Here is a 22,280-nt window from a genome sequence, read left to right as displayed (position 1 = left end):
GAAAAATTGAGGAAATAAGTGAAGCGGTTGAAAAAAGATTGAAAATGGTAACCATGGAAGGGTGGAGAGGAGTCAAAGGATTCAGGGAATCCTAAATGATGGTGATGATTAATGTTTGAATTTAAATATGCAATGTAAAACTTAATTTAAAAGATTTGTTAAAAAAAAAAGAATAGAAGAAGGAAATTTTTAAAAAAGAAAGTATATGCCTTCTTGTAAGGTAAATGTAAAGGGACCCCTGACCATTAGGTCCAGTCGTGACCGACTCTGGGGTTGCGGCGCTCATCTCGCTTTATTGGCCAAGGGAGCTGGCGTGACTAAGCCGCTTCTGGCGAACCAGAGCAGCGCATGGAAACGCCGTTTACCTTCCTGCCGGAGCGGTACCTATTTATCTACTTGCACTTTGACGTGCTTTCGAACTGCTAGGTTGGCAGGAGCAGGGAACGAGCAATGGGAGCTCACCCCATCGCGGGGATTCGAACCACCAACCTTCTGATCAGCAAGTCTTAGGCTCTGTGGTTTAACCCACAGCGCCACCCACGTCCCTATGCCTTCTTGTATTGCTCTCCATATTCCTTACAGGTTTTGGAAGTAGCAGTGCAGAGGAAAACCTGGGACTGTGGGGTGGAGGGGGGCGGGCGGGCGAGGTTTGAGCTTTTCTCTCCACACCACTTCTCAGCTGAAAACTCCCACCTCCCCAAGGTGCTGTTTCCCATCCCCCATCCCAAAAGGTACAAGTTTCTCTAATGAGACCTTTGGAGACAAATAGCAGCTTCAGAAGGGTGATTTTCAGCCAGAAAAGGGTGCAGGGCAAAAGATGCCGTCCCTCCCTGTGTACCGTGGCACCAGTTTGGATTGTTCTCCCCCACCCCCCTCACCATGGCTGCTGTTTCTATTAATAATAAAAAGCAAGGGAGAGATCATCACATGATTAATGTCTAATGACGGCCTGATTGTATGCATTGCACTTCATTAGAATTCTGCTCAGGCTGGGCCAAGGCCTCTGGCAATTATGCTGTTAGCTGGCAGCCAGGGGGGTGCAGAGGAGGAACTTGCAGCAGCAGAAGGCATTGGATGAGAGGGGGCAGCTGAGCAATTCTAACAGTCAGCAGCCACAGAGGGAAAACAGTGGGACTGCTTGCTACATCTTGCCACAGTCTCCAGAGAGAGGAAGATGTGGCTCGATTGCAAATCCAGGGCAGTTAATCTTGGACCTGTGGGGATATTTTCCTAGTCTCCTGTTTCCACCCCATCTGCTTCCAAATGCAGAAGATCTGAAGGCCAAACTAGACATAAAGCTTAGGTTGCCAGGGGAAAACATTTTTTTCATCAGAACTGTTACTTTTGATTAGTTATGGCCTTTTTGCTTGGGTGGGATATTGTGAGCCTTTAGGGTTGCTTTTTTAATTCTGGTTTTAATGTATGTATGTGTTTGTCTGTTTGCTTAAAATATTGTAAGTCACTTTGGCTTGACAAAGAAAGTGACCTATGCATTTATAAGTCAATAAAGATAAATAGGCAGTTCGGTTGTAGTATTTGATATTAGGGTTGGGTGAAGGCTGAAGGCAGATTGGAAGTGGAAAGGATTTTCACGTTTTCTTTGATTTGTGGTGTGCATCTTCTCTTCCTAATAAAGCCTGAATAGCAAGCTGGTAATCTAGCTGATTAAACTCTGAAATGATCCCAAGGCAGATGAGAGCCTACTGGCGGTTTCATTTTGCAGAGGGTCCCAGCATCTAAGAAAGAACTGAGCTGTTTTTTAACCACTTCCTCTTCCACCTCCTCCGCTCTCTTTGCCTCTTTCTGTCAAACCACCCTGTCAATTTCGCTTCCTGTTATTGATGATTTCACCCGAAACTCAAAGGAAGGTCAGACAGGTCTTTTTTAAAAAAAATAAAAAATGCAGTAAATTCTATGTCTGCACGTGTTAACGAAAATCTATGCATTACTTATTTGGTAATTCTGCTGAGGGTTATTAGCAAAACCCAAATATTCCAATGGATTTCTGCATCAGACCATTTGCATTTGCAGAAGAGAGTTGTTTTTAAACGAGATATGTAATATATATATATGTGTGTGTGTGTGTGTGTGTGTGTGTGCATGCTGCCTGAGTGTGGCTCTTCCCTTTTATGCTAAATATGAGACTCGAGCATGAAAGAAGCTACAACTGGGGGGATGTTAGGGTACTTGTAATAAATTCAGTCGTATATCTTCTCCCCTGCCCTGTAAAAAAAAAAAAGCTTGGAAATTGTAAGTTACGACTCCAGGCAGTTCAGTATTGAACCCCCTCTCCCTGTTTGGATGAAGCTTCCATCAGCCCCTGCCAGCATGGTCAATGGGCAAGGATGGCAGGAGTAATCCACCATCATTGCTGCGGTTTACCTAGATGGCCCCATGTTGGATAGGGTGCTGGTGAGGTCTGTGCAGGTGCCAGGCAGAGCCAATCTGGCCCTCCCACCAGTGTGTCTATGCAGCTCCCATGTTACTGGCATCTTCTCTTCCCTCCGCCCCTCTAAGTCATGGTTACCAGATTTTTTTCAATGAATCCGGGGACACTGTTCTTTATTTTTGAAGCTGAGTAGCAACAGCGAGTCAGTAGTGGGGATGGTGAGGCAAAAGACCCTGGGCCCAAGCACACATGCATATTGTATAAAGGTGCAGAGCCATTCTTTCACACCCTGTGAAACATAAATCCACAGGTTTTTTTAAAAAAAACTGGGCAACTGCTGGCCTCGACTCCCAAGGGGGCAGGAGATCTGTACCCCGGTTCCCCTTTGGCAGTGGCAGCGGCAGCCTCAGCAGCCCAGAGCCAGCCTGGTAGTGCGGTTGGCTCTGGCTGGCTTCAGGAGCTGCTTGTTGCCCGCTGCTGTGGCGCCCGCCATTTTTCCTCTCCGGAAGTCTCCATATGATGTGTTGTGCACAATAGACATCATATGGGGACTTCCAGTGAGGAAAAATGGTGGGCGTCACGGCAGCAAGCAGCTCCTGAAGCTAGCCAGAGCCAACTACGCTACCAGGCTGGCTCCGGGTAGCTGAAGCTGCCACTGCCACGTTTTCCAGGGACAGATTTGCAAATCTGGGGACATTCCGGGGACGGAATTTGTCCGGGGACAGTAGGTAACCTTACTCTAGGTGCCTTCTCGGTAAGCTGTAGTGATGCCAGTGTCAGGACTCAGGAGTGTTGCTCTGCCCCACCACGCCATTCCTGCTGTGGTGGGTTGGTGGGAGCCACTCTGAAGCCACAGTATAAAATGGAAGACTTCGAAACCTTTCTTCCCTTGCTGTTGCGGTGGGTGAGTTTGGGCTGGAGGCCTTGAAAGCTGCATGTCTAATCTCAAGCTCTTCCTTCCCTGTTTTGGGTTATCCTTGCCACTTTCAATCTGTGGGTAGATCTGTGCCATAAATGTAAAGCACATTCAATGCATATGACTTTCCCAAAAGAATCCTGGGAACTGTAGTTTGCTCAGGATGCTGGGAATGGTAGCATTGGGTCCAAACTCTGGTTTGTTTCATTCCAGACAAACTGGGAGCTGTAACCAAGATTAGTTCTTGGCTTACCGCTCTTGGTTTCTTTGGGGGAAACAAACTGCAAACCTGGGTCCACACTTGACAGACCCTGTTCTGCTTACAGACTCTATTCTGCTTTTCTTATACCTTCTGAAACAGTAACCAACATTAATATTGGATGTGAAATAAGGTTCTTTGTAGAATCATCCAGCAGATATGAATTTGGGTTTCTTCCTCGATACCCTAATAGTAATTCTGATTACTTTTCTGCCATGTTCGTCAGCTGAACATATTTTGTCCACACTGCTGCCCACATCGTTTCCATTTTCTTGCCTGCAGCTTGTTCAGAACTCAGCAATTTTCTGGCTACAATGGAAAGAGTCCTCCTCATTTTGGTTATCTGTTTGAGATCTCAACTGCAGTGTGTTTCAACTGACATTGTGTTGCCCAATCGTGTTGCTGTGTAATGCTGTGCAAACTTCCATTGTCTTCACCAGCTTAAATACTTCTGTTTCAATGCACAGTTTTTGTCTGTTTATTATTGCTACCCCCACCCTTTCCTAATTATTTAAGTTCTTAAATAAAGCTTTATTGCCCAATGTATCAACAGCATTCAAGAAGAATTCCCAACTCAAGCTGCGTACACATGGCTGGCTTAAAACACAGCCAGGTCAAAAATTTTCTCAATACAGATCGAAAGTGTTTTTCCCCAAACTACCATATTTTTCGCCCTATAGGACGCACTTTTTCCCCTCCAAAAATGAAGGGGAAATGTGTGTGCGTCCTATGGGGCGAATGCAGGCTTTCGCTGAAGCTTGGAGAGCGAGAGGGGGCGGTGTGCACCGACCCCTCTCGCTCTCCAGGCTTCAGGAAGCTATCAGCAAGCCTGGGGAGCCCGTGGGAGTTCCCGCAGGGCTCCCTAGGCTGCGGATAGCAGCCTGCTTCCCGGAGCGCGGGACGCGCTGAAGCAGAGTGCCCTGCGCTTCGGGCAGACATCGGGCAGCCTCACAAGCTCGGGGGACAGCGGGGAGGCGCAGCGCCGCCATCCTGCTGTTCCCTGAACTGGTTTGGATTCCCTGACCTGGTTTTGGGGGGAAAATAAAGGGGAAAAAATTTCCCCCCCCAAAAAACTAGGTGCGTCCTATGGGCCGGTGCGTCCTATGGGACGAAAAATACGGTACATCAAAATGTAGTATTCCGTGAAAAACAACAGGATTGATGTTGTGGCTAACATCATATGTACTCAGTGGTGGGAGTGCACTGCATGCAGAGTATATAGGAGTGGGTACACATACTTACCTGAGAATAAGTACTACAGACCTCAGTGGAATAAGTAAACATGCATAGGATTGAGCAGTTAGTCATAGGTATCTCAGGCCAACAATGTATATAACATGCAGAGAGATGGATTGATCTACTCCTTTCTGGCTTTTTGTTTATTTTTTTACTGTACTCAGGATGAATAAATTTGCCAGGATAACCCTACAATTCCATTAGTGTGGTAGAGTGTCAAAGAGGGCATTGAGTCCAGCAAGCAAGAAATCACAAAAGGGGCAGAATCCTCCACAAAATCATTGTGGGTTGGTGATACCAAGCCCCAAGAATAATATGGAGGACATGCTATCGTCCCCCAGATCAAAACATTCAAGGATATTTTGAGATGAAGTATGAGAGCAAAGAAGCTCTCTTCGTTACAGTAGTGGGTTCTTCACAAAGATTGGTCCAGTCACAACAAAGACATGAAATTTTCAGATATTCTAAATGACCGTGCCCTAGAACAGTTGGTCATGGTAGCAACCAGAGGAGTGGTGAACCAGGACTTAATATTACGAGCGGTGCTCAGGACCTGGTGCAATCTGTAAATGTTGCTGACACAATTGGGAACAATGAGTCTAGAGCTATTGAATTAAATATGTATGTGAATGTCTAATTGCCAGGGAAATCCAGCAGGGTCAAAATTGTCTTCAAAAAAGAAAACTTCCTCAAAATGAGGGGATTGGTAAAAAGGAAGTAGTAGCCTGAATAGGATGCTGGACTAGGTGATTTATTTCAACAAGAATCTTTTTATTTTGCTTCAGTGTCCTATTGTGTTCAAGAACCCTGCTGTAGCAGATTAAGGATGCTTCCAGGTAGGGGTTTAATATTACAGATTATTCAGATCTGTTTTTTCTGTGTGCAAAACGGACATGCAAGTGCCCACACATTTTTCACAGGCATTTCAGTATTTCCTGTCCATATCAGTGGATGATTGATGGAGTGTGTCTGCTGAACCCTCACCTCAATCACAACTTCCCTGCCCTCCACTACCTTTCCCTGTTCTAGGTCTGCACACAAATATTTATGTACTTGTGCACATGCTAATAAGGGCACGTGCTAATAGTAATCAGGAGCTCGGTCTAACATTCCTTTTGATCCCTCAGATTTGCACAAAATCAAAAATTGCACGAGCTAATTTACAATTGCTTGACTGCATTTGAACACTTCTTGGGTAGGGACATTAAACAAACAAACAAACAAACAAACAATCCGAGGTGTGTGCACAGCTACCTGCACACATGCCCTGTCAGTACCTAACTGGCATAGCTGAACTGACCAATTAGAAGACAAAAGCCATGCCTACTGGGATGCACAGGAAAGACCAAAGTTGCTTCCCCTATACATATTGAAATATGTCTGGGTATGGATTACTCTTGTCTAATTTGATTGGGGTGGTGGTGGAGTGGATGAACAGCTAAATAATGCTCAAATGTGGGCAAGCCCTTTACAAATTGCTCCTCTGAAATGGATTCCTAAAATCTAGATTTGTCATCAGTGTGGCACAATCGGTGGAACTGTTGCTTTGCTAGCTTTTGCCTATCGCTGGACTGTGGCCTTCAGAAGATTGCCCCATCTGAGGGCCAAATTCCCACCCTTGATTCAAGGAGACATTCTGCATCTGTGCTATCTGCCACCAGAGATCTGCTGTTTTCTGTTGGGTAGCTAAAGAATAGCAATCCTCGGGGCCGAATGCTCAGAAAGGATCTGAGTCTCTGCACTGCCTTGTGAGAGCTCCCCGGGGGGGTTGTGCAGCGGATGGAGCTGTGAAGTTTGTGGCCGGCACATGTGTGTGGGTGGCTGCAAGGGTGGAGCAAGAGGGGGAAGTGCCAGAGCAACCACCAGCATAGTGATAAGGAATTTCCTGCGCTCACTTTTTATTTATTTATTTGGTTATAAACAGCAGGAGAGATGGGTTTGCCAACAGCAGTGGGTGAGTGACTATCCAACTGGGAGTGTCGGAACAGGGTGGGCATGGGAGAAAACCTCTGTGTCTGCTAAGTGTGTGTTGTGGAGACGGAGGGGAGAGGAAATAAAGCCCAGATGCTGGGGCTGAACAGGAGTGCCATGCGCAAGAATGCCCATTTGATTTAAGGGGCCTGTGACTTCCCAGTTGGCTTATGTGAACTTGGTTGCCCATAGCTCTGCTGTTTGTGCCTTCCTCTTTCCTAAGCTGGACTACCGTAGGAAAAACTCCTCTGGCTCTGCAGGAATGGGTTCACTGTCCACAGGTTCTAATTTGGTGAATGTGCATGTGTGTTGATGTAAGCGGTAGTCTTGTTCCAGACCTTACAGACAGAGATTCCTTCTAGACTGGGACATGCCACCTGCAGGAAGTGGCATGTTCCAAAGACAACCATGTTCTACATGAGGGTTTCCCAAACTTGGGTCTCTGGCTATTTTTCGGACTACAGCTCCCATCATTTCTGACCACTGATCCTGCTAGCTAAGGATGATGGGAGTTGTAGTCCAAAAATAGCTGGAGACCCAAGTTTGGGAAACCCTGGTCTAGACATTCTCTGAGTGAAGCTCTGTTAGGTGTACATGGGGCTTTTTGTTGCAGCCTCTTCCTTCCTAACAGGGGCGTGAGTGACATACAGGAAGTTGATGGAGCTCTCTTCAATGAACCGCTTGCTTTTTGTGGTCTCTAGGTGTTCCTCCAGCCTCATGGGCTGGCTGACCCGCATGGCACCTGCTCTCAGGGTTCCTCGGGTGGCTGGCCTCTCATACCTCAGTCCAGAGAATCCTTTGCTGGCACAGCATGGTCCTCTCCTGTTCAGCATGCCCTAAAGTTGATAGTTTCAGCCTGCTACGTGAGCAAAAGAGGGCAGGAATGGAGAAGTGTCAGGAAGTCAAGAAACATGTGCGTCTGCAGGATAGGTGAGTTGAGAGTGCTCTGTGTTTTGCAGATACCAGGGGCTGAGAGTTTATGTACAAGTCGTTGTTCTAGAACATGGGTAGGCAAACTAAGGCCTGGGGGCTGGATCCGGCCCAATCGCCTTCTAAATCTGGCCTGTGGACGGTCCGGGAATCAGCGTGTTTTTACATGAGTAGAATGTGTGCTTTTATTCAAAATGCATCTCTGGGTTGAGGGGCCTGCTTGGTGTTTTTACATGAGTAGAATGTGTGCTTTTATTTAAAATGCATCTCTGGGTTATTTGTGGGGCATAGGAATTCATTCATATTTTTTTTCCAAAATATAGTCCGGCCCCCCACAAGGTCTGAGGGACAGTGGATCGGCCCCTTGCTGAAAAGGTTTGCTGACCCCTGTTCTAGAAAGCCACTTAACAGATGAAAAGGGGTGCTTTGGGAGAAAAGGGGACTCACAGCATCCTAGTGAGGAGCAAGATACTTCCATGGACAGCTTTATATGAACCAGTCTGCTTCCAGCGGCATGCAGCTGTACTCAGGACCGGTGCTGAGTCCAGTGCCTGGAACTTTTAGAAATAAGACTCTGACTATGCCTAGTATTATAATTGTTGTTTATTATAGTTATTTGCCACTTTTTACAAGATGGTGTCTCAAAGTGACTTGCAATGGAAGAACAGGACTACCAAGACATATTAAAGCCGATTATAAGACTGCAAGGAAAACCCCAAAAGGCTCATCCATAAATATATATAAGGGCCTATCCATTTGTCCTGTGATTTCAAGTCTTGGGTCTCAGAGGGTAGCTTTTCCCCACCCCCACCCCTAGGAAAACCTGCTGTTTACTGCTGAATCAGAACAAAGGTCAATCCGCACAAAAACCTGATTGATGTTTGTTCTAGTTCAGTGGGTTTTCCTGGGGGAAGCGGAAGGACGGGTGGGGTGAAGGGACATCTCTCGGACCTGTGACTTGAAACAAATGCCCCAAATTACCGGCTGCACCTCTACTCATTTTACTCAGCAACATGTCAACCTACCACTCTTCCCACTAACCCACCCTTTTCCAAACGCACACGCCTCCCGATCCCTCACGTGACACTGCATCCTGCCCCCCGGACCTTTCGCTTTCTACCTCGTGTTGCTGCTGCAGCCAGGTTGGATGAAGAGATGGCCCAGCCAGATGAGCACTACAGGAAAGAGGCCAGAAGTGGTGGCTGGTCTGGGGATCTGCCACTGCCCCTCCTAGTCAGGCTGGCCCTTTATCATAAATGGTGGCATTGGCAGAAGCAGATTACCAGACTGGCAGACCCTGGCTTCTGACCACCTTCCTTCTTCTTGCATTGGGCTATTTTTGCACCCTAATTGGCAGCGGCACAAAAGCAGCAGATCCCCAAGGTGGCCATTAGTGGCACCAGTCAGTCTGGGGGTTTAGATCCAGGAGCAGAGGTCCCAGGGCAGGTAGGCGGAGGAGCCAGTGGAGCTGCTGGGGGACTGCTAAAGCTTGTTCCAGCTGACCCTTTGCAGCTTGCCTAAACCACCCATTTACTGCCTCTCATTACACTGTATTTCACAGCACCACCTGTCTGTGGACAAGTGAACTGCAGGATGATGACATTCTTACATTTTTATTATATAGTAAAGAAAGCAATTCTAACCCACCTCATTGAACACCAAAAGAGGCCACAAACATACATGATTTCCATCAAATTAAGGGCTGAAGGCCTGGGTAAATAAAAATGTTTTTTCCTGATGCCTAAATACAGAATGATCACGTCAGGTGTGTTTCCTTTAGGAGAGCATTTTATAAGCAGGGAGCCACCGCAGAAAAGGCCTTTTTTTGTCCTGCCACTCTCTAGACCTCCCTTAGAGGGAAGACACAGAGAAGGGCATAATATCGGTATGGGTGTTTTAAAATTCCTTTCACACAATCATTTGCAGAATTCCTCTTGCCCTGTTTGTGCTTAGTCTGGAACATTTCTGTTCTGGAAGAAGGAATGGACTCCCATAATCATTAGAACCAATTTGAGGATTATTTTAAATATATGATTGCAATATCAGCCTGAAACTGGGCCAACATAGGAACTCTGTGGCTCGCTAATGTGTGACACTCATGAGCTGGGGTCCCAATAATTGTGTAGTGACAATATTGCTTTGGTACTATATGCTACATATTCAGCGTATAATAGTTAAATCCTCAATCTCTGGCTTCCCTTCTAGTTTCTCTCTGTCTGGAGTGGCTGTGTGATGCTGCAGCTAGAGTCTAGGGTATTTATTATTTAGATTTGTTGTCCTCCCTTGGGCATAAGGTCCTTGCGTAGGTTACAAAAATGTAAAAATATAATATTAGAATTTAAAACAATTTACAATCAGAAGATGGAGAGGGAAGCATTGTCAATATACACTTGGCAAGTAAATGAAATTTACTTGCATTGTTCTATAAGATTTATGCAGGGTTAAAATTGCCTTTGATCCCAGTTACTATTGTGCATCTTTTCAGTAGCTTGCAGCAGCACATTTTACCCCTTTCATACAACTCTTCCACCCTGTTCTATAGATGGCTATCTCTAGGCTTATAATTTGCACATTCGGGTTTCTCTCCCTTTCAGAAGGGGCTCCAACGTGTCGCTGGTGCTGGACATGAGTTCCCTGAGCAACACAGAACCCATTTCATCCGTCTCCACCCCAAGGGATGTCACAGTGAAGCTCCTGAACACCACCAGCCATGTTCTTACTCAGAGGATGCTCCAGCAGCAGAACTGGAGCCTAGAGGAGCTTCAAGAGGAGTTTGCGGTGAGACACTCAGAACTGCCTCGTCTGGATTTCATTCCAAGCTAAGCTCCTCCAATTGCACCCCATCCTGCAATCTAGAGTACTGCATATTGTAAAACTGGGAGAGAGTCAGAGGAGAGCAGCCAGAATGCTCAAGGGAAGGTTCCAGAATTGGGGTGTTTATTTTTAGTTTAGAGGAAAGGTGTGAGAGGCAACCTGATAAAATTGCATAAAATTATGCATGGTTTGGTTTGCTGAAAGTTGATAAAGTATTTATTTTTTTCTCCCTCTCGCCCTCTCTTAGTTATAGTACTAGATCATGAGGATCTCACTCTCTTAACACTAGATCTCATGGGCATCCAATGAAGCTGAATGTTGTAAGATTCAAGACAGACAAAATAAACTACTTCTTCACATAGCACATTGTTAAATGATAGAGTGAGCTCCCACAGGAGGCAATGGTGACCACCACCTTTGATGGCTTTAAAAGATTAAACAAATTCACGATGAATAAGGCTCTCAATGGCAACTAGCCATGATTCCTATGTTCTACCCAATGTGGGAGGCAGTATGCCTCTGAATGCCAGTTGATGGTAATCGCAGCTGGGGAGAGTGCTCAGGTCCTGCTGTTGGGCTTCTCCTAGGCATCTGGTTGTGAGAACAGGAAGCTGAACTAGATGGGTCACTGGTCTGATCCATCTCCCTCTTCTTATGTGTTCCTGTTAGAAAACTGTTCTACCTGTGGTTCTCCAGATGCTGTTGGACTCCCAACTCCCATGTCCCCCACCCAGCATGGCCAATGGTGATGGAGGATGGGAGTTGTAGTCCAAGAACATCTGGAGAGTCACATGTTTCCCATGCTACGGCAATGAACGTTTTGTGCCTAGCATCTTAACAGAGCAGGAAGTGCCTCCCTTTTTTCCTGGGTTTTATAAGTTGAATAATAACACCACTACCCTTTATAAAGAGCTGGGCTTCTTTAGGCAGGTGAGAGATCTCCATAACAGTCCCTTTCGGTTGACAGCAGGTTAAAAGGGGAACAATTCAGAGTATGTGTTGGAAAGCAAAAACATATATGCATTTATATTCCCTCTTTCCAACACTTTGGGTGCTTTATGTTTCAGAGAGGGGAATATTTCAGCAATTCCTTCTTTCCTCCTTTACAGAAAATCCCCTCCAACTTTGCCAGTGCAGAAGAGCTGGACATCCCCAGACGAGCAGCAAAAGACAGATATAAATCCATCCTACCAAGTATGTTTGCCTCTTGTGAACAAGGAAAGTGGAAAGATGGCAAAGGAAGGCAGACCAATGGACCCATCTATTCTCATTTGTATTCTTTGACCAGTGTCAGGTCACATTCGCACCATATAGGTAAAGCACATTTAAAGCGCATTGTGTGTCCCCGCCACCGGCCCAATCCTGAGAACTGCCTGAAACTGTAGTTTTGTGAGGGATAGAGTACGGTTCCCAGGATCCTTTGAGGGAACACAATGCACTTTAAATGTACAGTGGGGGTGTGACCTTGCATTCTTGCTGTAGACTTTGAAACACTAGCATGGCCCTATTTTTAGTCCCATTGCTAGACAAGGCCCTTGAGGCCTATGTGTAGCTCTCCCCTCTTACATGCACACTGAGAGGTGGCATAACTCTAGGTCAGTTGTGACTGTATCATTGAGTATAAAAGAGGCACACACAGCTCTGTTGTGCACCTACAGAGCAAATGGTTGGATTTTGTTTTTCATGATCGGATTCCTTAGCTTCTGAAAATAACAGCTCAGTCACAGCTGCAGCACTCCTGGCTGTTCCTCCAGAGAGCTCTGTTCATTCCTCTTTGCTGGATGATGGAGCTGTGTGCCACATGGCGTGTCCTATGTCCTTGCTTGCTGCACCACTCCAGCCCTGCCCAGATAAGCTGTGGGGATACTTGTGTTGGGAAGGTAGCTCTACCTTGTGGGAATGCAGTCCTCAACAGAAAAGAAATGAAAAGCTTCCCTGCCTCTCCTGTAAAAGTTCCACCCTTTGGCTTTAGCAGACATAATTTCAATCCCTGCTGAGATGTGCAGGATGCTGTACATAATCATAACAATACCTTGTGGCTTTAGAAGTTGTGATGAGTTGGAGTGGAAAAGTTTCTAAACGCCAGAGACATAGGGGAACCTCTTGTAGATGCCACCTTGTTTGCGTAAGATGGTGACGGGTGTTTGAGTGGAAAACAACTCAAGGCCATTTTATATCCCAGATAGACTTGCCATTGTGGTGGGATGAAAACTCCACCTGTGTGAGCAGAAATAAAATGACTGCTCTGTGTTCCAGCTGCTGTAGTGACATACATCACTTCTGACATGACTGTTGAAAAGGCAAATTCATTGTAAATAATGAGTCTGAGCAAGGACAGAAGAACGATGAGGCAGCAACGACTGAGTCAAATGTGCTGGAAGGTGGGGGGAGCATCTCTCTGAAGGAGGATCTGGCCAGCTTTCTGACTTCTTGTGACAAGGGTGGGAATCCATAAGCTCGAGAGCCAATATAGTGTAGTGGTTAAGAATGGTGGACTCATAATCTGGTGAACCGGGTTTGCATCCCTGCTCCTCCACATGCAGCTGCTGGGTGACCTTGGACTAGTCACACTTCTGTGAAGTCTTTCACAGAGTGTTTGTTGTGAGGCAGGAAGGTAAAAGGAGATTGTTAGCCGCTTTGAGACTCCTTAGGGTAGTGATAAAGCGGGATATCAAATCCAAACTCCTCCTCCTCCTTCTCTTGGACTATGGCTCCCATCATCCCTGACTGTTGGCTATGCAGACTGGGGCTGATGGGAGTTGAAATCCAACAACATTTGGAGGCCAACAGGTTTTTCACCCACGGGTTAGGATATTATAATTAGATGATGCTGTGTGCACGGTCTTTGTGTTCGGGCACCAAGTCCGCTGTAACCAAACTGTCCCTTTAGATCCCCAGAGTCGTGTGTGCCTCAAGAGAGCGGTGAGCCAAGAAGACGAGAGCTACATTAATGCAAACTACATCCGGGTGAGCCAGAGGGTCATTGAGGTGTGAGAAATCTGAAGATGACTGTTGGGATGTGTCTTACTTGTTGATATTTCTGTCTCACCTTCTAGGGTTATGCTGGGCAGGAGAAGACCTATATTGCCACCCAGGGGCCCATGCTTAATACAGTCAATGACTTCTGGACAATGGTGTGGCAGGAAGGAGCTCCTCTCATCGTTATGCTCACCAAACTCAAGGAAGCAAAAGAGGTATGATTGGTGTGGGCCTTGAGCAGCGCCGGCCCTACCATTAGGCAGAGTGAGATAGCTGCCTCACATGGCAGATGCTGGGTGTGTGTGAGGAGCAAACAGAGTGTGTCCTGAATCCACTAAGCTAGTCTGCTGCCCTCAAGTGCAGTGGAGAATGCTACTCCATTGCCAATACCGAAGTACGATTCGTTGGTGAATGCATTGGTGATTCAAGTGCCAGTCTGGGTGGCTTTTATATATGTAATGGAGAGAACACCATTGTGTCCTTTACCCAGTGCTTTTTTCCCCCTGGGTACCCAGAAAATGGTGCCCAGTACTAGCAACTTAAATTAAAATTTAAAAAGTTAAAAGTGTGGCACTTACTATAACAACTTCATGGTGAGTACCGGCACCTTTTTTATTTCTTTTCTCTTTTTTAAAGCACTGTCTTTACCTCAGGCAGCAAAATGTATTGGGCCTGTAGACTTCTCTCCATCTGCTGTGAGTGAGCATAAATGAATTCCCTGGAGGTGAAGGGACTTTCCAGACACTAACAGAATAACAGTGAGCAAGCTTAAATTTGTAAACATTTCATCAAACAGGGATGGACAACTGATACTTTTATTCCTGCTGAGAGCTCCTCCTTTAGCATTAGTGGTAAAAAAACCCCACAGCATTGGTAAGTGCTTCTCGCTTTCAGGAGAAGAATTTGGTTCTCACTGAGGAAAGAACAACAGAAGCTCCTAGATTAGCAAACCATCAGTTTAACAAAGAATGCTCACCCAAGCTTCTATAACTGTGCATTTTGGGCCATAAATGCAGGGGGAAATTGGGCAACCAGAATGCTAACATTTCCAACCATGGGCCAGCTCTCTGCTTTAGGGGGAAGGGGATTAATTTGGCCCCCAGTGACACTCACTCTTCTAAAATCCATCCCAAGACTTCAGTGCATCATAGCAGGACCGTGCTGATGAGTTGTTTACACCACATTCCTTAAAAGATCTCAGCTGTGCAATATTATGCATGCTCATTCAAAGAGGGGGGGGAAGTGTTTACTCAGAAGTAAGAACCACAGTACTGTATTCAGTGGGTCTTTTGCTTCCCTGTAAGTTTGTATAGGATTGCAGCAGTGCTATTTTTCTAGGGAAAGAGGTGCCGGAACTCACTTGTTCTCTTATAACGGCTATGGCCCCCACTTGAGCAGTCCCAGAACTGAGTTCCAGCGAGTTCCGGCTAAAAAATCGGGTTAGGTTTGCAGCATTATTATATCTGGAGGTTCCGTTGGCTGGCACAAATACCTTCAGTACAGTGGGGAGACAGTGTAAATGGCTAAGATACCTCATCTAAACTCTAATATCACTCTCAGTTCATTTTCTCCCATAAGGCAGCTTCTGGAGCACCCTATAAAGAATGTCAGGGCGTTCTGAGTACCTGTTTGGTCTGTAGGCCCCTTGCCGCTGTACACAACTCTTTGATCCTGGTGTACTGTGGTCTGGATTGCGTAGGTGGATCTGGTGTGACTGGAGCTGGTGGTTGAATGGTTCTGCTTTTTTATATTATGCTACAATTCTGAGTCACTCGCTTATGTTGACTTACGCTGCCACTTCTCCTCATGGGGATCCTCGTCCTTCTGGTTTCAGAAATGTGTCTGTTACTGGCCTGAAACAGAGGCAACCTATGGGCCCTTCACCATCCGCATGCAAGGCATTTGTGAGTGTGAAGAATACACCATCCGCGACTTTGGCCTACAGGTAGGCCAGGAGGGCTTGGGACACAAGCAGGGACAATGGTGCTTCCTGGCAAAGGTTTACTGTGCAGTCATTGCTGCTCATGTGAAGTGATAAGTTTGGAGGGGTGGCCTGGGAGAGGGCCTTCTCTGTAGCAGCCCTTCAGTTGTGGAATTACCATACTTTTCCGTGTATAAGACAAAGTGTTTTTATTTAAAAACTATGTTAAAAATTGGGGGTTGTCTTATACATGGATAGTGCATGGGGGGGGGACGTGGGATTGGTTTCTGCCATGAGCCAGAGATGGTCAGCAGCTATTGGGCATGTTAAAGGTAAAGGTAAAGGTACCCCTGACCGTTAGGTCCAGTCGCGGCCGACTCTGGGGTTGCGGCACTCATCTTGCTTTACTGGCTGAGGGAGCTGGTGTCTGTCCACAGACAGCTTCTGGGTCATGTGGCCAGCATGACTAAGCTGCTTCTGGTGAACCAGAGCAGTGCACGAAAATGCCGTTTACCTTCCCGCTGGAGCTGTACCTATTTATCTACTTGCACTTTGACGTGCTTTCGAACTGCTAGGTGGGCAGGAGCAGGGACCGAGCAACGGGAGCTCACCCCATCACGGGGATTCGAACTGCCGACCTTCCGATCGGCAAGCCCTAGGCTCTGCAGTTTAGACCACAGCGCCACCCACGTCCCTATTGGGCGTGCTATTTGTGGCAATTGTGTGGGCGATTGGCAGCTTCTGCCAGACGATAGGGGGCTTTTGCGACGTGTGCGAGTAGCAGTGTAGGTCAGGCAGGTGAAAAAATTTTGGCAGTCCCCCCTAGAAAAAGCTCAACAACTGTGGTCAATCCTCCCCCCAAAAAGCCCAGCAACTCTGGGCAATCTCCCCCCATTTTATAAATTTGGAGTCCCCCGAAATAGGGGCCGTCTTATGCACAGGGGCAGAAAAATATGGTAGCTCCCCACTGAGGTGCACCTAGCACCTTCATTACATAGTGTCTGTTGCATGCTGAAGATACACCTCTTTCCCCTGACCTTTGACATCTTGCAGGGAATGCACCCAGCAGGACTGAACCCTGCCCATGCTCATCAGCTGATGTCAGCCCATGACACCAGCTGATTGACAAATAGGCATGGTTCGGGGGCGGGGAATAGCCTCACAGGTCAAAGTGGACTGTCTGGCAGTCCAAGAGTTTGCTTGCAAGTGGGCGTTTTCCCACCTCAGTTAAGGTCCAGAAGGGAATGTTAGTTTGCAAACAGGTCATTCAGAACTGACGTTTGTGTGTACCCAAGTAGCTCATGAACACACCGGTTCTTCTATTCACCAACCACACCAGCAGGTGGAGTTTGGAAGAAGGTAGCCTGGGTATGGGGGGTGGAGGTTTTTTCCGCCCCACCCTCAGTCACTCCTCCCTCCGTCCCTAGTTAGTTTACAATTAAACTGCAGTTTCCTTGTCCTTAAAAAAAGGTTTTCCCCAAAAATTTTGACAGAACAGAATGGCGCAACTTCCAAGATAATGAAAGCATATTTAGTGCTCTGAGTGGGTGTGTGCCTGTGCCAATCTTTCGGCAAGTTAATACGATTCCTCTCTCTCAGCCTTCTCCAACTGATGGCGAAACTTCATATCCAAAGCACCCTGAGATTCAAGAGTGTTGCTGGCAGAGGAGAAGGGAGTCAAATTAGTCTCCTGTAGCTTTTCTCACTGTTTTTTCTTTATGCAAACTTCTCCAAGAATCTCCCGCAGCAGAAGGAAGCTTATTTGCATTGTTGGAGAGGTTTGGAAAAAGCAACAAGAGGTGCCAAGGGGTTTTTCCTGCTGCACAGATACATTTGCCTCTTCCTTGTGTGTTTCATCCACCCACCCATCCGCAGCGGGGCTTCCTTCTGCTATAGGAAACAGCATAGAAGAAACAACAGATTGATTTGATTCCCCTCTGTTGTCACAACAACATGATCAAATGGGTACTTTAAGCTGGAGTGGATCCACACACAGGAAAAAATGCTATAAACAAGTCAGAAATTACATCATTGTAACAGAAAAAAACCCTATGGAAAAACATGTATAAAAATTTCCTGCTCTCTGGCACCATCCGGTGTTGCATGTTTATAGCGCATTCAAATTGTGTCTCTACTAATGTAGCTGAGTCCCTGGTCCACCCCAACACATCTGTGTTGCAGTACAGAAAGCAGTACAGAAAGCAAACCTGTACTGCTTTAACAGTCATGGCTCCCCTAGAGAATCCTGGGAATTGTAGTTTTCCTCTCATGAAGATACAGTTCCCACCACCCTTTACAAACTGCAGCTCCCAGGATTCTTTGCGAGGAAGCGAGGAAAAATAAGGTGGCATAAGAGTGTTTAAAATGTATGGTGGGAATGTGACTGAAGTGAGGAGAGAGGGATTATCTTAATTTACAGAAAGACAGGCATGCTCCCAAGCCTCATGCAGGGCACTAAGCAGCTTCAAACATTTGTTTTTATTATTGCTCAAACCTGCTCATGTGAGAAGCAAGCGGGAGTAGGAGTGTGGCAATAGAGGCCACTCATGGAAATGCCATCACACATGTGACAAACTGCCCTTCCCCTGCTCAAAAAATGTGCTAAAGGCCTCACATGCCAGCAGTTGCCACAGCCGTATGCAGGCAATTTTACAAATAAAAATAAATAAAAAGTGTAGGCTGGCATTTTGAGGGTGAAAAACTTATGAGCGAGAGCAGCAGCATAATATAATAAACTGCAGTTCGGAAGCACCCTTTTGCACACACACCCTCCTCAATGATACTCCATTCCGTTTCGTTTCCCACCTGTTTTTCTAAAAACCCACAAGTCAGTCTGCAGTCTGTGGCTACTGAACAAGTCCAGGCCTTACTGGACTGTTTTTGGGTCCCATCCCACCTTAGTGCTTCCCCCCCAAATATTTTTTGTACAGTGATACCTCGGGTTACGCTTCAGGTTACATATGCTTCAGGTTACACACTCCACTAATCCAGAAATAGTGCTTCAGGTTAAGAACTTTGCTTCAGGATAAGAACAGAAATCTGGCTGCGGCGGCAGCAGGAGGCCCCATTAGCTAAAGTGGTGCTTCAGGTTAAGAACAGTTTCAGGTTAAGAACGGACCTCCGGAACGAATTAAGTACTTAACCCGTGGTACCACTGTACTTCTGCTCTCCTGATACCTCCTCCTTGTGTGAGGACAGTGCTTTTGGACGCCTGGCCTTTGTTGCCCAAGATTTGGGGCTGCATAACATACACACTATACATTTGAAGCACATCTTCCCCGTGCACCCAGAAAAGAATCCAGGAAACTATAGTTTGTTAAGGGTGGTGGGAATTGTAACTCCATGGCAGGTAAACTACATTTCCCAGGATTTGAGGTCTGTGTGTGCTTTCTATGTGTAGTATGTATGCAGCCATATATTAGGACCCACCCTTATATTTGTTTTAAATTGTTATTAATATTGCATTTAAGATTGGTTTTAACTCTCCCTGGGACCTTGTGTGAAGGGTGGGATAAAATTTATCCGATAAATTGTAAACAGATAAGAACATTGGCAGGATTATTGTAATAACCTGCAGTTTCATAAGAGTATATATTTAAAGCAGATGAATAAATGAGGAAATTAAGTTAATTTGGATATACAGAAGATATTAAAAATAAGTTTAAGGAACCACAGAAAGAGGGGGAAAGGAGTCAAGTTTTGAAATGTTAAAATGATTGTAAAATTCGTGAAATGTATAAAAGCATTTTTTTAAAAAAAAAGACATCAAAATAATAATAATAATAGCAGCAGCAATGGCACTCACAATCTGAACATCAGAAATAGAGGGAATAATTATATGCTTTCTGTTTCATAATGATTCTCAGCTCAACGATGAATGTCGCACGGTGAAGCATATTGTTTTCTCATCCTGGCCAGACCAGAAGACCCCAGAATCAGCCAAGACCTTCTTGCACTTGGTTTTGGAGGTGGAGAAAATTCTACAGGCCACAGAGAGCAGAGGACCTGTTGTTGTGCACTGCAGGTGAGAAGCTTTCCTCATAACCCTGCAGCAGTGTAAGGAGTTCAGCGGCCTTGGCCTGAACAAAGACCTCCCCAGACTGAAACCTCAGTACCTATGGACCTCCTGTTTTATTTACATTTATATACCACCTTTCCCTCCAAGGAGCTCAAGGTGGTGTATATGGTCCTCCTCTCCCCATTTTATCCTCACAACAACCCTGTGAGGTAGGTTAGGCTGAGAGACAGTGACTGGCCCCAGGTCACCCAGTGAGCTTCATGGCTGACTGGGGACTAGACTCCTAGTCTCCCAAATCCTAGTCCAACGCTCTAACCACTACACCACACTTTTCTCCTGTCATGTATTTGCAGGTTCTGGTAAAACAAGTAAAATGTATGGTCCTCAGGCTACTTGATCTGTGATTGTGAGAGACAGAAAGCATTCACATTCACTGCTTGTGTGTGAATGTGTCTGCCCCATTCTCCTGACATCCAGAACCTTCCTCATCCCCCTCAAAGCCTCAGGGGCCACTGCAATCTGACATTATATTGGTGTTTTGTTCAGTGCAGGAATTGGTCGGACAGGCTGTTTTATTGCTACGCAGATTGGATGCCAACAACTGAAGAATAAAGGAGAGGTGGATATTTTGGGCATAGTCTGCCAGCTGCGCATAGACAGGTGTGTGCTGACGATCTTCTGAGCTTTCTCATTATGTGTAAAATTCCTGTACAGGGCAGGGGAAAAAACCTAGCGCAATGCATTGTATGTGCTGTGTATGTTAGGAAAGTGCCGTTGGTCTGAGAACAGCGCCACAAACTTATTAACTGGGACTGAGCAGTTTGACCCTATTACACACGTGTGCTTTTTCCACCCCACTGGCTCAATCTAAAGTGAGAGTGGCAATCCTGTGGATCTGGAGGGTACCAGGTCGAAGGCCGCTTCAGATGGTAACGTGCATTGCTTCAAAATGTGGTAAATGTGCGCCAAAGTCCTACTCCTGAGGCGCTACTCCTGAGCATTCTGGGATACAGCATAAAAAGAAACTCTCTCTCTCTCTCTCTGTTTTCTCTCTCTCTGCTTAGTTGAGCTGCCTTTTGATTAGCTGGGTGGTTTTCAAACTCTGTTCTAGGGAACTCTGGAGTTCCTTGAAAGCTTATAAAAGTTGCCTGTTGAGATCATCAATATTTTGTTTCATATTATCCTGCCCCGACCAGCAGACTCTTAAGAGAGTTAATCATAAAATTTAATTACAATAATGATCTAAAACAGCATAGAAATGTTAACAAAATCTTTCAAAAGCAGTAGGAAATCACACCAATAAAATCCTGTTGGCAGTCATCGAGTGAAGCAAACGACTTTATAAACAAGATTGTCTTCACCAACTTCCAGTAATGGAGGGCAATTTCCCCTGAAATACTTGCTCAGTGCTACTGATCTCTTTTACAACAGGTTGGGGAATATGTAGTCCTCCAGGTGTTGTTAGACTCCAGTTCTCAACAGCCCCAGACAGCATGGCTATTGTTCAGGGATGATGGGAGTTGTAGTTCAGCAGCATCTGGAGGATCACAGGTTCCCTCCATCCATGGCCTACACAGCATGCTGACACCAGGGAGTTGTTGATGTGATGAGTGTATATCTCAGTCCATGCAGGGATGTGTATGTGGAGTCCAGTAGGCCTGGCCTGGCCAGCACTCCAGGGAAACAGTGTGCCCTTGTACAACAGCCTTCAACCATTGTAGGCTTGGGACACACTGTTAGGTCAAATATACATCATTGGACTCATTTCTTCAACATTTTACCATGTATGTATAAGGAGATTGCACAGTAACAGATTTGACCAAAATGTAGCATGTGTGCTATCAGGAAAAATGACAAAGATCTAGAGGGCACTCTCTCTGCAACAGCACTCTTCAGTTCCACCATGAAGAAGAAGATCTGCTTTGCTTGCAGAAGCTCCCAGATTCAATCCCCAGAATCTCCATTTGGGTTGGAAAAGACACATCTAAGACCCTTGAGGGCTACTACCAGTGAGTGTAGACAATACAGTACTGAGTTAGATGGACCAGTCTGAGTCAGTTTCCTATGTATCCTTCTTTAACCTACCCCTCAACAATTTTTTAATAGCAGCTGCTAGTGTTTAGGGTTTCCCCCCAGCATTCCTCCATGGTCCTACTGTGGCTGCTTCCTTGCTTCACTGTGTCCTCCCTCCCTCCTTCCCCTAGCCTGGGCCACTATCCCCGGACAACACTTGCAGTGAGGCCCCTAGGAGCATTGCTTTTACCACCACCACTCCTTTTGTTATCTTTAGTACATACAGTAGATGCACTAGAAGGCTTGTTTCACTTTCTTGAACAATAGGCAGCATCACCTGAATTGTTTGCAAGCCATGTTCGGCTCTCCCAAGATGCTAGTTGTTTCACAGAATTGAATCATTGTAGCTCCCAGTGAGTGCACAACTCAATAGTTTTTCTTTGTATTGCAGGGGTGGAATGATACAAACCAGTGAACAATACCAGTTCCTCCATCATACACTGGCCATGTATGCATCACAGCTTCCTAAGATCACAGACTGCTAGTGTCATTTTCTTGTGCTGGCATGTGGAATTGGCTCATCTCCTCCTTGACACATGGCTTGATGGAGCCTTTTTCTGACTCTCCAATTAGTAGCAATATAGAGAGAACTACTTATGTTTCAACTGCCTGGAGTGTAATCTCTGCCCAAGAAGTACCTGGTCACCGGTTGCCTACCATAGGAATGTCTTCTATCACAAAGCAGACTTCAAATTCTTATGTGTTTCTTGTGCTTGTTTTGAACTCCCTGAATGATGTGTGCAAACTTAAACCAGATTTCAGGTTCCTTGAAAA

At 45.9% G+C, this 22,280-nt stretch overlaps 1 protein-coding gene across 5 annotated transcripts; it reads left to right on the top strand.

Annotated features, from left to right (window-relative positions):
* Nucleotides 1–6,630: 6,630 nt before the first annotated feature.
* On the top strand, nt 6,631–22,280 carry PTPN7 (protein tyrosine phosphatase non-receptor type 7). Of its 5 annotated transcripts, none has more exons than XM_083617560.1 (10): nt 6,631–6,754; nt 7,473–7,701; nt 10,296–10,479; nt 11,625–11,709; nt 13,406–13,482; nt 13,572–13,709; nt 15,329–15,439; nt 19,282–19,439; nt 19,985–20,093; nt 21,898–22,280. In XM_083617560.1, exons 2-9 carry the CDS (start codon nt 7,583–7,585, stop codon nt 20,043–20,045), a joined length of 933 nt encoding a protein of 310 aa, XP_083473686.1. In that variant the 5' UTR covers nt 6,631–6,754; nt 7,473–7,582; the 3' UTR covers nt 20,046–20,093; nt 21,898–22,280. The 5 variants fall into 5 exon arrangements, with proteins under 5 accessions (XP_083473686.1, XP_083473685.1, XP_083473682.1 ...); XM_083617556.1 differs by having other exon boundaries at nt 6,632–6,754; nt 19,980–20,093; XM_083617558.1 differs by lacking the exon at nt 6,631–6,754 and adding an exon at nt 6,767–6,789 and having other exon boundaries at nt 19,980–20,093.

The sequence above is a fragment of the Podarcis filfolensis genome (assembly GCF_964270895.1).
Source record: "Podarcis filfolensis genome assembly, chromosome: 6".
Lineage (NCBI taxonomy): Eukaryota > Metazoa > Chordata > Lepidosauria > Squamata > Lacertidae > Podarcis > Podarcis filfolensis.
The sequence above is the reverse complement of the archived record's forward strand: the minus strand, read 5'-3'. Positions and strand labels throughout refer to the sequence as shown.